Here is a 15,497-nt window from a genome sequence, read left to right on the forward strand (position 1 = left end):
TTGTGTGGTTTCATTGCCTTTGTATTAGGCTAGTTAAATCATATCTTTATTTATTTAGATTTTTATTCCCTTTGAAAGATTAATAATGGGGGTTAAATAATAGCAACAAACTAGACTAACTTAACTCCAAATGCTTTATTTGTATGTTGTTCTAACATGGATGAAGATTTTGGTGGAGCTATAGAATCAATTGGAAGACATAAAAAGAAGAATAATCAGAGGTTGCTGACAACCATTTTCTGTTGCAGAGAAGAGAAGAGAAGTTTGAGAACCCAAATTTTGACCAATAGAGGATCACAGTTATTTTTTAGTACAAGAAAAGGCAATGGAGGGTGAATCCTCCTTATTAAAGAAGCAAAAACATGAAAAAGCAAAACAAAATCAGGACAGGCAATGGCAGAAAATTGAATGGCCACTGAAGGTTCTATCACACACTTGGAAAGGGAGGAATGAGGGAAGGGTATACAGTTTGTTACTATATATATATATATATATATACACACACGCAAGGTCTTAATCTGGTCTTAGACTTGACTAGGACTCGGTGTGTTCAGGTCTTGGTCGTGGTTGAGACTTGCCTCTAATTTTCTTCACTGCAGCACTGAATTATTAATTACGAGGTATATTATCTAATATCTATGAAATATTAGTAACTATTAAGAGTATAAGGACCCACCAACATGCCCTTATGATTTAACTTCCACTTGGATGTTTGGTGGCATGGCTTCTTAAGGGAAGTACTGCACTTGTCTGGTTGCACCATCATTAAAACTGTTATTTTAATGTAAGTAAAAACTAAGTATTAATACGTTAAGAATAATATTAGTAACCCTACTGATGCCAAGAGAACCATTTCAATGCATGCTAGGACATCACAGGTAAAATGCGCAACTGACTTCTAGCCTTAACAACTTCAGGACAGTTTAAGCAGACATGGTACACATATCAGAACACTCAGCAGACTCAACCCAAACTAGCTAGTGTGATGTCTGCGAGTGGTGATGTCGGCATAAGTGAGTAACATGGCTTGGAAAATGACCCAAAATCCTAATATTATTGTTCTACTTTTAGCTGGCATTATTCACATATCACAGCACTCAACAGACCTGCCCTTACTAACCAGAGTGATTTCATCCACCTGTGTCCAACCATCAGCCAGCAATCCAGCTTCAAAATCACCCCAAACCCACTCACTACTATTACATTGCTGCTTTTAGCCTTCATAATAAAAAACAAAGGGTTAAAAATAGCAACATGATTCACACATTAGAACACTCAGCAGAACCTGCCCTGACTAGCCAGCATGAGATAAACCAGCTCTGACATCCCACAACCCACAAATACAGCACAAACACAGTCAGATCTCTGTAGAACCTGCTATTAGCTTTCTGCATTAATCTTTATTTGGCAGCAAGAGTATCAAAAACAGTGATGCAAACAGTCCTCTGATTGACTCAGACTCTGAGTTTAGTGCTGATAAATCAGACATTTACAGCTAAAAGACTAAAAATAAGGCTTTGTGTTAACCATGCGGTTTGTGCGTGCTGTCTGAGCTGACAAAGTGGGGAGAGGTGCGGAAAAACACGGAAAAAGTTCCAAACCACAACAGTCAGTGCAATTAAAACTTTGATTTTGAATATTAAAAATATCTGATATTAAATATGCAACTCAATTTTAGCACTTAGCATGAATCAAATGGGACAGAAAATCAATAAAAAACATGAATGCCTTATGCTTACAGTTTTTTTTAATTAATAATAATAAAAAAAATTAATCACCATCAAAATTATTTTCACTTTCAGCTCACAGACAGTCCAGACAAACAAGGTATCTAAGGTGCCACTTGTTTTCTAAGATCACTATAAACAAAATTTTGTAAGCTTTTGGTAAAGGATTGATCAAAAATTGGCCAAATTCATAAAGATATCCAAATTCTGGATGGCATTTACATGTCAAATAATAGTATATCTGAGTAGCCCAAGCGTGTGTGACCGTCTCATGTAAATGTCTTATGATTACAACTGTAATTGTAATTGACCCAAATACCTCACAATTACCTCAAATTACCAGGGATTCTACTGGTTAAAACTTACATACATAATCAACAAATAATTATCTAGTTAAAAAATGACAATGAATAATCAGACAAAGCGATGAATTCCAATGTAAAAATTTCAATAGTCATTTCATTAAAATCAATTAAATCCTTTTCCCATTGAATGCTTGGGAATTTTCTTGTAGGATTTATACACTGAATCTAAAATGGCTCCCTACTCCCTATGAAGTGCACTGCATAGGTCATAAAATGGCCTGTACACCACAATAGTGCACCAAATGTTAGCTGAAAAGTAGGACTTATAGAACTTATGACCGCATATAAATGGCTTTCTATTCAACATTTCATGATTTGGACATTGGCCGATATTTCATAACCTACATCGTCTATTACAAAGGGAGTTAGGGAGCCGCTTGGGATTCCACCATAGACGGAACAATGGGGGATGTAAACAGAGTCTGAGAAACATGAAACAAAGCTGAATGACCTGTCTTGAAATAATAATAGCTATAATGCTAATAACATAATTATTATGAGGTTGGTGTCTGTGACAGTTCCTGAACATATAGCATTTCCAGTGGTACTAAATGCCTCTCAGGTCATCAGGAGGAGATGTTTCTCTGTATTTCTCAGTCTTGGGAACCAGCAGGGGGCAACACTGAAGCTTCCAACAGTTCAGGACATGAACCTTCTCCCGGAGTCCTTTCGTGAGGCCGCTGAGTGCGCTCCGTACTGCTGACGACGAGAAGTAGAAGATAATAGGATCCAGGCAGGCATTGAGGGTGCTGGAGATCAAAGCCAACTGCCGCCACTCTTCATTCTCATCACGGATGAAACCTACCACATGTGAGGTGTTGTAGGGCCCAAAACATACAGCAAAGACTACCAGAGTAACCACAGCTAGCCCGATGGCCCGCAGCCTGCGACGCCGGCCAATGTGGGGCAAGCCTGACAAGACCCGTATGAAGTTGATGTAGCAGAAGCAGCAGATGAGGAAAGGGATGCAGAAGAGCACCAGGAAGAGCTCCAAACGGACCGGGAGCAGAATATTCATCTGCTCTTCGGTAAAGTTGTCGTAGCACCTTTTTGCTGAAGACTCCATCACACTGTTGTTCAGACCTCGGTCATTCTCATTGTCATCACTGCTGGAAGGCAAAGATGGTATAATGTAGACAATACTGAGGTTCAGAGTTCCCACGAGCCAGAAAAAGATGCTTGCAATTACAGCGTATCGCGGTCGACGGTACAAGGCATATTGGATTGGGAACGCAACACCCAGGTAGCGCTCGAAGCTAACTGCCGTCAGGAAAAATGTGCTGGTGTAAATGGTAGAGAAGAACAAGAAGCTGCTGAGGGGACACAGGAAGTCTTCCATTGTCCAAATCATGTCATTAGAGGCCTCTTTCATCTTGAAGGGTAGAAAGAAGAGGAAGATGAGGTCAGAGATGGTGAGATTGAGTAGAAGGATGTCAATGGGGGCAGGCTTGTGATGAATCTTTCGGCAGAAGGTGCAGAATGCAAGGAGGTTGGCGGGGAGTCCAATTAGGAACGTGAAGATGTAGACAGTCAAGAGCAGTTGACTAACCAACATGGTGAAGAGCTCGTCTTTCACAAAACATCTGTGGATGACAGCAAAACTACACAAAAGCAGGACTAATTAGTGTGGAGACAACTGACTTACATTCTCCACCTACAAATGCATTCTGTCATCGCAAGGTTGGATAAACTTTATAGAAAACTGTGAATAATCCTATTGAACCTAATAAGACATTGGAGAACACCTCCACAACTCCTTTTTTTCTCATATACCTACATTTAGAGAGCTTTATTCATTTCAAATCATATTTATGGTGGGACGATGACGGTGCAACAGTTTTCACCAATATGCACGTCAACAAGTTAATCTGTTTTTGTCCCACAGAGGGGAAGTTCACAAAATGGGAAGGTCCCACCGAGATATGAACGCGGATCACTGGTTTCAGAGTCCTGAGTGCTAACTGTTACACCATGGAACCACGTCTAAGCTGTCAATAGGCTTAACGCAAAATCATTAAAAAATAGATGGAGTAACTTAATATGGGTTAGCATTTCCCTTTGTGCGTGTAAATTTGCAGACAACCTTTAATAGAAAGAAAAGTCAGCATTTTTCCATAGTTTCAAACCATTGAAAAACATTGCTGAGCTAGTTTGGGCTTAGAACAAATATTCTCTATAGAGTTTAAAACAGGACTCTAACCAGGCCAAAATCATCAGTAAAAACCAGTATATTTTGGGCTTGGCTTATTTTGCCCAGGAGTGTGTGTCACAGGTGTGGAGAACACATTACATGCAGTGAAAATAAACATTACCTCTTGCAAGATAAAGTTCCATTGACCACCAATAGCATTTTCTTTTGGATGTATTACTGATAATACTCTGTATATATTGGGGCAGTCGTGGGCTGGAGGTTAGGGAACCAGCCTCGTGACCGGAAGGTCGCCGTTTCTCCCCAGAGCCAACAGCACATGACTGAGGTGTCCTTGAGCAAGACACCTAACCCCCAACTGCTCCCCGGGCGCTGCAGATTGGGCTGCCCACCGCTTCGGGCAAGTGTGCTCACTGCCCCCTAGTGTGTGTGTGCTCACTAGTGTGTATGTGGTGTTTCACTTCACGGATGGGTTAAACGCGGCGTTGAAATTTCCCCGTTTGTGGGATTAATAAGGGTCTCTTAATCACTTAGTATCTTAATATAAACAGAACACAGATTAGAGGAATTTGGGAGCAGGATGTAGACAGGGAGTACCCAGAACCAAAAGTTTAAGTTGTCCGCAGGTGTGTATTCTCATTAGGACATCACATCTCAAAATCACAAGAAAGAATTTAGATTACATGAGCATATATATCAAAACATAACATAGTTAAACAAGCCTAACCTAGGCTGTGCGTGATGTTGCCACTATTCCGTAAAGCTTCTACAACTTCGTAACAGTTGCTACAAAAGAATGCTTTTGTAGGTGGAACATGGACAGATCAAGACAATTTGCAACATAACAAAATGTAAATCAATCAATGTTAGTAGACAACTACTTAAATAACGTGAATTTCTTTTAAAAAAATACTTGTATGACAAATCTATGAAGATAATTTTACAGACGTTAACAGTGTTTGGTAACAGGAAAAATGGCTTAAACAATGCTGCAACGTAACTAGGCTCAAAACATGGTGTAAAATGCATGAAATAAACAACAAGTTAATTATAAACAACATCATTTGTGATCAAAGCAAGATAATTTAGTGAAATTTAGCAGAAACTCACCCTTAAAAGTCAGCATTATTATCACGTTGTAGCTTTCCCCACACATAAGAATATGAGAGCAAAGTGACTTCGGCTTTGTCTCAGGCAGTCTGATTATCTTTTTCATCTTGAGGTAGAGGCATTGCCTCGGTCACTGGAAATTTAATAAGCCCCTGACACAATATGCATATCTGAAGCTCACCAAACAGTGTTGCTCAGCAACTCCCTACAGTGATTGATGTGAGGGACGGCGGAAGACGTAATAAATGCTGTTAATGTAAGGGGTCAGCCCTGGTGTGATACAAGCTACATCCGCTAACGTAGACCCTATCTCTGAGATTAGAGGTCTGTGTTTGTTCTTTTGTGTGTTGTGCTAATAGAAATGTATTGTGATCATATTAGTGAATGTTACACATTTGGGGTAAATATAAACTCATATGAAGAGGGCCTATTAACCCGTTGAATGGCCATGGGCCTCCCAGTGGGCCCAAAGTTTTATTACACACCTCATTAACCTATGAACAGCCCAGTCAGTTTGTACTGAAGCTCCTGTAGTTACAGATTTATAAGCCTAGGTATGGAGACTAACCATTTACTTCACTAATGTGGTATTCCTCTGTATCCATGTAAAAAAGGCAGATATCAAAACTCAAATGCAGAATATTACTCACAACTGATAACTATTCCAGTGGCCACAGGGGATGAACTGTAAAGTAACCTGCTGCATTTGAGGTGGGCTGCTTGCCTTTAGGCCATGGCTTCAGGAAGGGGTTGAAAAAAGATTGTTGTTCAAAAATATAAGTATCTCCAAATAGTAACTTTACAGGCAAAAGCAAAAAGGTTCTTAATGTTTAAAATAAATCAGTGTAAAGAAGTTTCTAAGTGATTTTGGAGCCTTATAGTCAGTCCATTTATCAAGAAATCTTCACACAATGTTGAGGGCAGCCGTTGTGCACAAAAGATGTAGAAAAAAATCTAAGGAAATGGAGATAGATGTTTTTATTTGGACCCCTATTTATCTTGACCACCTGTTGATTTCAGATTCATATCCTTTCCTCGTTTTACACACACACACACACACACACACACACACACACACACACACACACACACACACACACACACATAAGAAGAAAAGAAGAAGCAACAAAAAAGAAGGGAAACAGAAAAATGGGAAACAAAAAAATGACAGAAAATCGATTCCCTTTTTGCAAATTGCTAATGCTAATAGCTAACTTAATAAACCAGCCATTAGGGGTGTACTTTGTGTACATCTGGTGTCGGTCCCAAGCCCGGATAAATGGTGAGGGTTGCGTCAGGAAGGGCATCCGGCATAAAACTTGTGCCAAAACTATCATGCGGATCACAAATATGATTGCCATAAATGATTGCCATACTGGGTTAGCAACGACCGCCTCCGGTGCAGTTGACCAGCAGGGTGCCGGTGGAAATTGGACTACTGTAGGTCGAAGACCATCAAAGAGGAGAGGAGGAAGGTGGGTTAGAAGGCAGCAAGAGAGAAGGAAAGGCAGGAGTGTGGAGGTTAGAGTAGGGACTCTGAACATAGGGACAATGACTGGTAAAGGCAGAGAGCTTGCAGACATGATGGAGAGAAGGAAGGTAGATATTTTGTGTGTCCAGGAGACCAGATGGAAAGGAAGCAAGGCCAGGAACATTGGAGGTGGATTTAAACTCTTCTATCATGGTGTAGAGAGGAAGAGAAATGGAGTAGGGATAATCCTAAAGGAACAGCTTGTGAAAAGTGTTCTGGATGTAAAGGGAGTGTCAGACAGGATCATGAGCCTGAAGTTGGAGGTTGATGGTGTAATTTTGAAGGTGGTCAGTTCATATGCACCATAGGTTGGTTGTCAGTTAGAGGAGAAAGAGGAATTTTGGAGTAAGATGGATGAAGTGGTAGATGGTGTCCCTAGAGAGGAGAGATTAGTGATTGGTGCAGACTTCAATGGACATGTTGGTGAAGGGAACAGAGGGGATGAAGAGGTGCTGGGTATGTATGGTGTGAAAGACAGAAATGCGGAAGGTCAGATGGTTGTAGATTTTGCAAAGAGAATGGAAATGGCTGTGGTGAACACGTATTTTCAGAAGAGGGAAGAACACAGGGTGACATACAAGAGTGGAGGGAGGTGCACACAGGTTGATTATATCCTTAGCAGGAGATGCCACCTAAAGGAGATTGGAGATTGTAAAGTGGTACCAGGGGAACATGTAGCAAGGCAGCATAGGGTGGTTGTCTGTAGAATGAGATTAGAAACAAAGAAGAGGAAGAGAGTGAAGACAGAGCCAAAGATTAGATGGTGGAAGATGAAGGAGGAGGATGGTTGCAGGCAGTTCAGGGAAAAATTGCAACAGGCCCTTGGGGGCAGTGAAGAGCTACCTGAGGACTGGGAAACTACAGCTAAGGTGGTGAGAGAAACTGGCAAAAATGTGTTGGGTGTTTCGTCTGGTCAGAGGAAAGAAGACACGGAAAGTTGGTGGTGGAATGAGGAAGTCCAGGAGAGTATTCAGAAGAAGAAGGCAGCTAAGAAAAAGTGGGATAACCAGAGAGATGAAGGAAGTAGGCAGGAGTACTGTGAGGCTAGTCGCATAGCAAAAAGAATGGTGGCAAAGGCAAAGGCTCAGGCCTATGATGAGCTGTATGAGAGGCTGGACAGTAAAGAAGGAGTAAAGGACTTGTATCATTTGGCTAAACAGAGAGATAGAGCTGGAAAGGATGTACAGCAGGTTAGGCTGATAAAGGATAGAGAGGAAAATGTACTAGTGAGTGAACAGAAAGTGTTGAGTAGATGGAAGGAGTACTTTGAAGAACTAATAAATGAGGAAAACTGGAGAGAGAGGAGGACAACGGGGGGAGAGATAGTGAATCAGGAAGTGCAGAGAATTTTTAAGGTGGAAGTGAGGGCAGCTTTAAAAAGGATGAAGAATGGAAAGGCAGTTGGTCCAGATGACATACCTGTGGAGGTATGGAGATGTTTAGGAGAGAAGGCAGTGGACTTTTTAACCAGGTTGTTTAACAAAATCCTGCAGAGTGAGAGGATGCCTGATGAGTGGAGAAGCAGTGTACTGGTCCCCATTTTTAAGAACAAGGGTGATGTGCAGAGCTGCAGTAACTACAGAGGTATAAAGTTGATGAGCCACACCATGAAGGTATGGGAAAGAGCTGTTGAAGCAAGGCTAAGGTGAGAGGTTCAGATCAGTGAGCAGCAGTTTGGTTTCATGCCCAGAAAGAGTACCACAGATGCAATTTTTGTGTTGAGAGTGTTGGTAGAGAAGTACAGAGAAGGTCAGAAGGAGCTACAATGTGTCTTTGTGGATCTAGAGAAGGCATATGATAGGGTGCCAAGACAGGAACTGTGGTACTGTATGAGGAAGTCAGGTGTAGCTGAAAAGTATGTTATGTTATGGTTTGGACATGTGTTGAGGAGGAATATTGGATATATTGGTCAAAGAATGTTGGAGATGGAGCTGCCGGGTAGAAGGAGAAGAGGTAGACCTCAGAGAAGGTTTATGGATGTAGTGAAGGTGGACATGGAGATGTTTGGTGTAAAAGTAGAGGAGGCAGTGGATAGGGCAAGATGGAGGCAGATGATCCGCTGTGGCGATTGCTAAAGGGAGCAGCCGAAAGAAGAAGAAGAAGAAGAAGAATAGCTAACTTAATACCTAACAGTTAACAGCAGAAAAGGGCTAGCTGTGTTCAAATTAGGTTAGCTAGCGAACAGCTTTTACTCACATCTGGACATTCACTTCCCAGATAGCAGACAGTTTTGGGCTGATTCTGGCTTTCCTATGCAAGTGTTGGTTGACTATGCGGTAGATGTTAGGCATGCAGCCCAGAACAGGGCCAGATCTTGGACAGCATCACACTGTTTCTCCTTGATTCTACATTTGTGGGACAATTCTGGTGCAAATATTGTTGACCAACAGTGTAGTTGGGCAAGATTGGGACCAGATTTGCCTGGTTCTGTATAACACCTCTTTGAAAAGGGTTCTGTATAGCACCGTTCTATCAATATGATGTCAAGCTTGTGACAGTAGAAGAACCATTTTTCATGTTATGTAGAAGAGGTTGTACGTAGAACTCTCTAAGGTACATTTGCCATCAATCTAAAAATCCATTTTACAGTGCACAGAACCCTTTAATCATGCAAAGGGCTCTTTGTGTGTTCATGGTTCTGTATAGAACTATTTTCTCTACAAAGCGCCCTTAAAGAACCATCATTTTTAAGTATGTATGTAATTCCAAAGTCACAGAAAGCACAAAATATAGAAAAGTAGGGATAGTGTGTATTATATCTGTGTGTGTTTGCAGCTGTGACAAATTCTAATAGGGATAAGAATAGAACACATGTACAGTATACAATTTATCCAAATAAAATACTCTGCAATTCTGTGTAAAAGCAGCTAACTAGAGACTCAACTGTTCTTAAAAATATACATTTACATGTCTATATGGATCATACACATAGAATACATATATAATATAAAATAATATACACTCCTAAAATATAGAAATACTGTCCTGTCATATGGAAGTGATATAAACCATAAGTGTTAGATCAATAGATCAATGATGCATAGCCAAGCAATGTGAACTAGCATATAAAACATCGCTCCTTTATGACCTGCTAGAAATACATATAATAAGTGCAATAAATGTTTAGCTAAACTTTAGCAGGCAGTTAACTTAAAGCATTAAGCTGAATTGTGTCACCAACAAACCTGTAATACCAGCTACACACATGACACTGCATACGTTCTGAGGAAATATGAAAAGCAGCCTGTTTGGACAGATAAAGCCTTTTCACTCGAATGCACTGGTCATGTTGATCAGGCTACTGTCAGCGAGCCAGCAAGAAGAAGATAAATATGAGTTTAAAACAGAGCTTTCTGCGATGGCACGTGTTCACTGAGTCACACAGCCTATCTCTAATCATAGTAAATCAGCTTTGATCAGTTTAGAGCTTATGTTCAAAGCAGAACTTACCTTCGTCTCTGCGAAGTAGCAGCTCGAGTGAGGGAGCTCGTACATCAGTAACAGTGTATGCTACTGTAATGACTTTAACCCTTTATGCTACCATGCATCCAAATCAGGATTATAGACTGTACTACAAAACATCCTCTATAATAATAATATAATATTATAATGGGACTCTTACCATCACACAATGCCCCCACGCCTTTTCAAGGCTCCAACTTAAGTTTAGTTCTGGCTTTTTTTTTTCGGAGGTGGTGTTGGGGCAAAATGTTTAGTATATTAAACAAGTACCTCCAAAATATTAGCTTTACAGGAGAAGGCAAAAACACTCTTACCTTTCAATGTAAGTCAATGTAAAGAGATTTTGTTCCAAGTGTTTTTAAAGCATTTTTATTGGCCCATTCAATGTGTGTTGAATGATGAAATGTATAAAACGAAAAATCTAGTATCATGTAACATGACTGACAGAATTCCTAAGTTAATTGAACACCAGACAATAAGTGGACAGGATGTAAGACTGTTGTTTTCTCATCTATTTGATTTAATTACTTTTTTTCAGTTGAATTACTTTATGTGTTTGGAGGACAAAGACAGATTGTGTTGGGCTAACCAACACATTTTAAACATAATAAATATAATATTTTTCTAATTCTTTGTTCAGGTAACAAAAAATGCAACTTGGCTCAACTAATTAACACTGGATTTGTTACAGTGTACAGGGCTGTTGCGCAAGTGAAGCCTAACTGGGTTTTATCTTCGTACCTTTTTGTAGAGATGGAATTGTGCCTTATATATTAACAGAAATATCTACAGTCGTTAAACTCTTACATTCACAGCATTTGGCAGACAGGCCTGACTCCAGGGTGAGGCCCCGGTAACCCTGATCCGGGCGATCATGGGAGTTTTTTTGGATCTTTGTCTGGCCCATCACCTCGGACCTGTTTGCCTTGGGAGACCCTACCAGGAGCTTTGACCCCTGACAACATAGCTCCTAGGATCATGTAGGCATGCAAGCCTCTCCACCAAGGGAAAGGTGGTGATCCAAGGAGAGGTTTTGTGGAGATGGAATTTTTTTTTCATAGATAGTGAGGTGTCTTTACACTCATCTTGTATTTGTTATTTCATTTCATATGTAAAGTCAGATCCTCTGATATGTGTGTGCTCTGTTGAGAGCCTCACTTGAGGGAGCTAATGTATACAATGGCAATAGTATGAGCCTTTCCAGATGTTCCCTTATATGAACGTATGGATGTCTGTGTCTCTAACCATGTGATGCATGTGCATTAAGTATGTGCGTACATTCAGCATAAAAGCAGAGGCAGCTTTTACAAAGGGAGAGATCCCACATTCGGCCTCTGGGACTCCCACAGGGCTACAGCATCTTTTCATTTGAAATAAAGTTGTTCATGTTTTAATCCAGATAGTGTCTACAGAGCTTTCATCTCCACACCTACACAACAGCAGGCAAAGATAGCATTAGGAGTCTTGCCCAAGGTATAGTGTAGGGTGTTTCCCCAGGCAGGGGATTGAACCCCAGTCATGAGCATAGAAGGCAGAGGTGTTACCCACTACACTACACCAAACACATAAAAACATAACTGCAGATGGACCTCACTACAATCATCTGATCATAAATCTAATCATACATTTTACACATTTAGATAAGACTGTTAACCTGAATCTTATTGGCCATGCTGTTCATCCATCTTTTTACATTATATATAGATTAATAGCCACGTATAATTTCATAGGCAAGTCTGTAGAGATTATGTATTCATGATCACATTCATGGAGAAGAAGCATAAATGTGTAAAATGCTGAATTATAATTAAGCCATCGATACTTACATAAAGAAGAATAGCATTTTTATTATTATTGTATTTTTCTTTTTGCTCAAACTCGTGTTTTATGGTGAAAACCGCCTATTCGTTTTTAACTTTTTACTAAATCTGAAAATATCCAATATATTTCCATTGGTGTATTGTATTAGCGGGCTGTTTTTTTTCAGTTTGAAAAGTACAGACAGATTAATCTGTATAAATTTGGTGAGTCATTTTACTTTGAATGACTCTGAGAGGAGGTTGGGTTTCAATTAGAGGAAGGCATGAAAATAATAAGCGTCTAATCTGGTGAACTGATTGTTGTGGTTTTTGTGGTTCAAGCCTCACTGCTATGAATACTTAGGTGCACCACCAGCCTTATATAATCACAAAGAGCTGGTAACGGTTAAAAAAGCTTACTATAATTCATCTGTCACAAGCATGAAGCACATTCTTTTATGACCTAAAGCAAACACCATACCCAAACATGGGATAAACCTCGTTGCCAAACCCTGGTACCATTACCATCTGAGTGTGTTTCACTCCAGAGTGGGCAGAGGACGTAAAAGCACTTAGTAGTTTTTTTTTTTAATTATGAGCAGTAATTTACATAGAATAAATGCCAAAAGCACTTACAATGATGAAAAATCTATACTCATAACATTTCCTTTTAGAATCTCTGCAGCACTGTGCTTTCTGAATTAACATTTAAATGGCTCACATCCTACATTTGTCCAGCTCTTCATTTTCCCCTTCCTCAGTAATTGACTGATGAGCTGGAAAGTGAGCTAAATAAAGGAAAGTGGAATCTATGAAGCACCCTTGTTATACACTTATCAACTGAGTGCTAGTAGTTATACCAGCCAACCACTAGAGGGCATAAGGTATAAGGCTATGCATAAGGCTTTGACAATTCAGGTTTAAACACAGGGAGTACCTAAAAATACCTCAGTGTCAATAGTTCTAATAAAATACAAACTTAGTCATACAATTAAAAAAATATTACTGGCCGATCGACTTAATATGAAACAGATCTCACTAAACCATGGTGACTTCAGAGAAGGGAAAAATAATCTGAGGCCTAATAACAAACAGCTCACGCTAGGCCATAGTGGCAATCAAGAGAGGATGAAAATAATCTACAGCTTAAAAAATTGAGCAGCTCATATAAACTTAACTGTATATCTGCATATTCATCGTTAAATGTGTAGCTTGCAAAGTGCAGAGGTGCACTGGCAGTAAAGTGGTAAGGGTCCTTGTTCAGAAAGATTATGACATAGTATATACAGTGGTGCACATTACAGTATGAGTCAGATAAGATAAGATAAGAATAGATAGACTTTTATTATCCCACTGGGGGAAATTTGCATTGTTACAGCAGAGTACACAGTAAGCAGATAAAGAGCAGTAAGTAGATAAATCTCGAACTGTACCACGAGCCCTTCGAGCTTCAAGTACAGCTTGGCTTGACCCGCCATCTTTCAAGGCGCGTGGAAGACAAGCGTCGAGAATGTTCTCTGTACTGGCACCCAGGTGGGGGAACAAACTCCCACTGGCTGTCACACCTCTTTATACAGCACTTAAATGAGCACTGAATTATAAGCTGCACTTATATAATTATATTTTATTGTGTTGCACTGTGTATTGTAGTTTATTGTTTTGTATTTTATTGTATTATATTGAATGGCACAGAGTTCTTTGTTCAACACTGTTCATTTTTCTCTCGGTATCAACAGTGACTTTTATTTCTAGCAGTATCTGAGCTCAGGACTGACTTTTTCTCTAAGCTATTGGTAACTAGCAAAGATACTTTCTCTAGATAGACAAAGCACTTCTTGTAAGTCCCTCTGGATAAGAGCATCTGCTAAATGCTGTAAATGTAGACAAAGATGTGTATCATACAAAATACAAAATATAAGATATACTATAGAAATAAATAAGTAAACAAGGCATCCGTTAGCAGAAAAATATAAAAAATAAAAATAGAATTAAGAAACTATACAAATTTACAGTTTACACATGCAGTTGTATGGATGTTGCACATTTCTGAGCAGGAATATTATATAACTGGATATTGCACAGAAATTATAGATATTGCACAGTAATAATTACAAATTTTGCACAGAACGTGTGTATGTATTGCACTTGTACCAATCTATCAGCAGCAGATACTGCACATTAATTAGAGGTAGGATAAGATATAGGTCTATGTGGTGTGTTCGTGATAGAGTGCACTATGATAGAGTGATAGAGTGATGTGTGAATCCATACTGTGTTTATGACGGAGAGTGTCTGAGTCTCTGCTTGGGGAGGTTTTGACTGTAAAGCCGAACAGCAGTGGGGAGAAAGGAGCTGCGGTATCTCTCTCTCTCTCTTTTTTTTAATAAAGTGCATGTGCAGCAGTTTAAAGCAGAAGGGTGTAAGAATAGTTCTTGTGTAGGATGATGATGGCCTGGAGAATGAGTTCTCACTCTTGATCTCCGCTGATGGTGAAACAAGTGGAAGAGAGAGTGACCGGGCTGTGAAGTGCTAGCCGTGATTTTCCCCACCCTCTTCCCCATGCCAGATAAGTTAAGGTCTTTGAGAGGTGGAGGCTTGACAGATGATGAATTTATCTGCACATTGCACAGTTTGCTGCAGCTTATACTTGGTGTGTGAAGTGTGCCCAAATTTCTTGAGCTGTCAAAGGAAATACAAGCACTGCTGGGCCTTCTTCTTAAATGCAGTGCTGTGTCTGTCCCATTTCAGGTCCTGCTGAATGCAGGGGCCAAGAAATTTGTAAAATATGTTAATAGAAAGTTAATTACTAGTCAAGTTTAAAGGTGCTATAAGTGATTTTCTGCTTTGCCTTATGAAACAACCAGCATGGTAGAGTTCTCAAAACTGTATACCGATACTGATAGCAAAAATAAGACTGCGAAACGCTATGGGGCTCTATGAGGAGGTCCTCTATGAATGGGAATAAATGGAGCTAAACGGCTAAAAAATGAAAAGTTAAATAGTTTCTAATCATGTGCCTAGAACTTTCCTTTACTTTTAGAAAGTAGAAGAATGTAGTTAACTAAGAAGGCAAAGAAAACTGACCTGTATGTTTCCTTTTTTATGTACGAATGGGTTTTGGACTGCAGGACTGCTGCATGACTGGTACTAAGCGTCAGACCAAACAGCCTCAAAGAAAAGGTATCAGACCAAACGGCCTCAGAGAAAAGGTATCAGACCAAACGGCCTCAGAGAAAAGGTATCAGACCAAACGGCCTCAGAGAAAAGTTATCAGACCAAAAGGCCTCAGAGAAAAGTTATCAGACCAAACAGCCTCAGAGAAAAGGTATCAGACCAAACGGCCTCAGAGAAAAG

General features: G+C 39.9%; 1 protein-coding gene across 1 annotated transcript; it reads right to left on the reverse strand.

Moving 5' to 3' along the window:
• Positions 1–2,290: 2,290 nt before the first annotated feature.
• Positions 2,291–3,650, reverse strand: LOC108444388 (free fatty acid receptor 2-like). The gene has a single exon (XM_017725562.2). It carries the CDS (start codon positions 3,645–3,647, stop codon positions 2,640–2,642), a length of 1,008 nt encoding a protein of 335 aa, XP_017581051.1. The 5' UTR covers positions 3,648–3,650; the 3' UTR covers positions 2,291–2,639.
• Between the last annotated feature and the right edge of the window lie 11,847 nt (positions 3,651–15,497).

This window comes from Pygocentrus nattereri, chromosome 1 (genome assembly GCF_015220715.1).
Source record: "Pygocentrus nattereri isolate fPygNat1 chromosome 1, fPygNat1.pri, whole genome shotgun sequence".
Taxonomy (NCBI): Eukaryota; Metazoa; Chordata; class Actinopteri; order Characiformes; family Serrasalmidae; genus Pygocentrus; species Pygocentrus nattereri.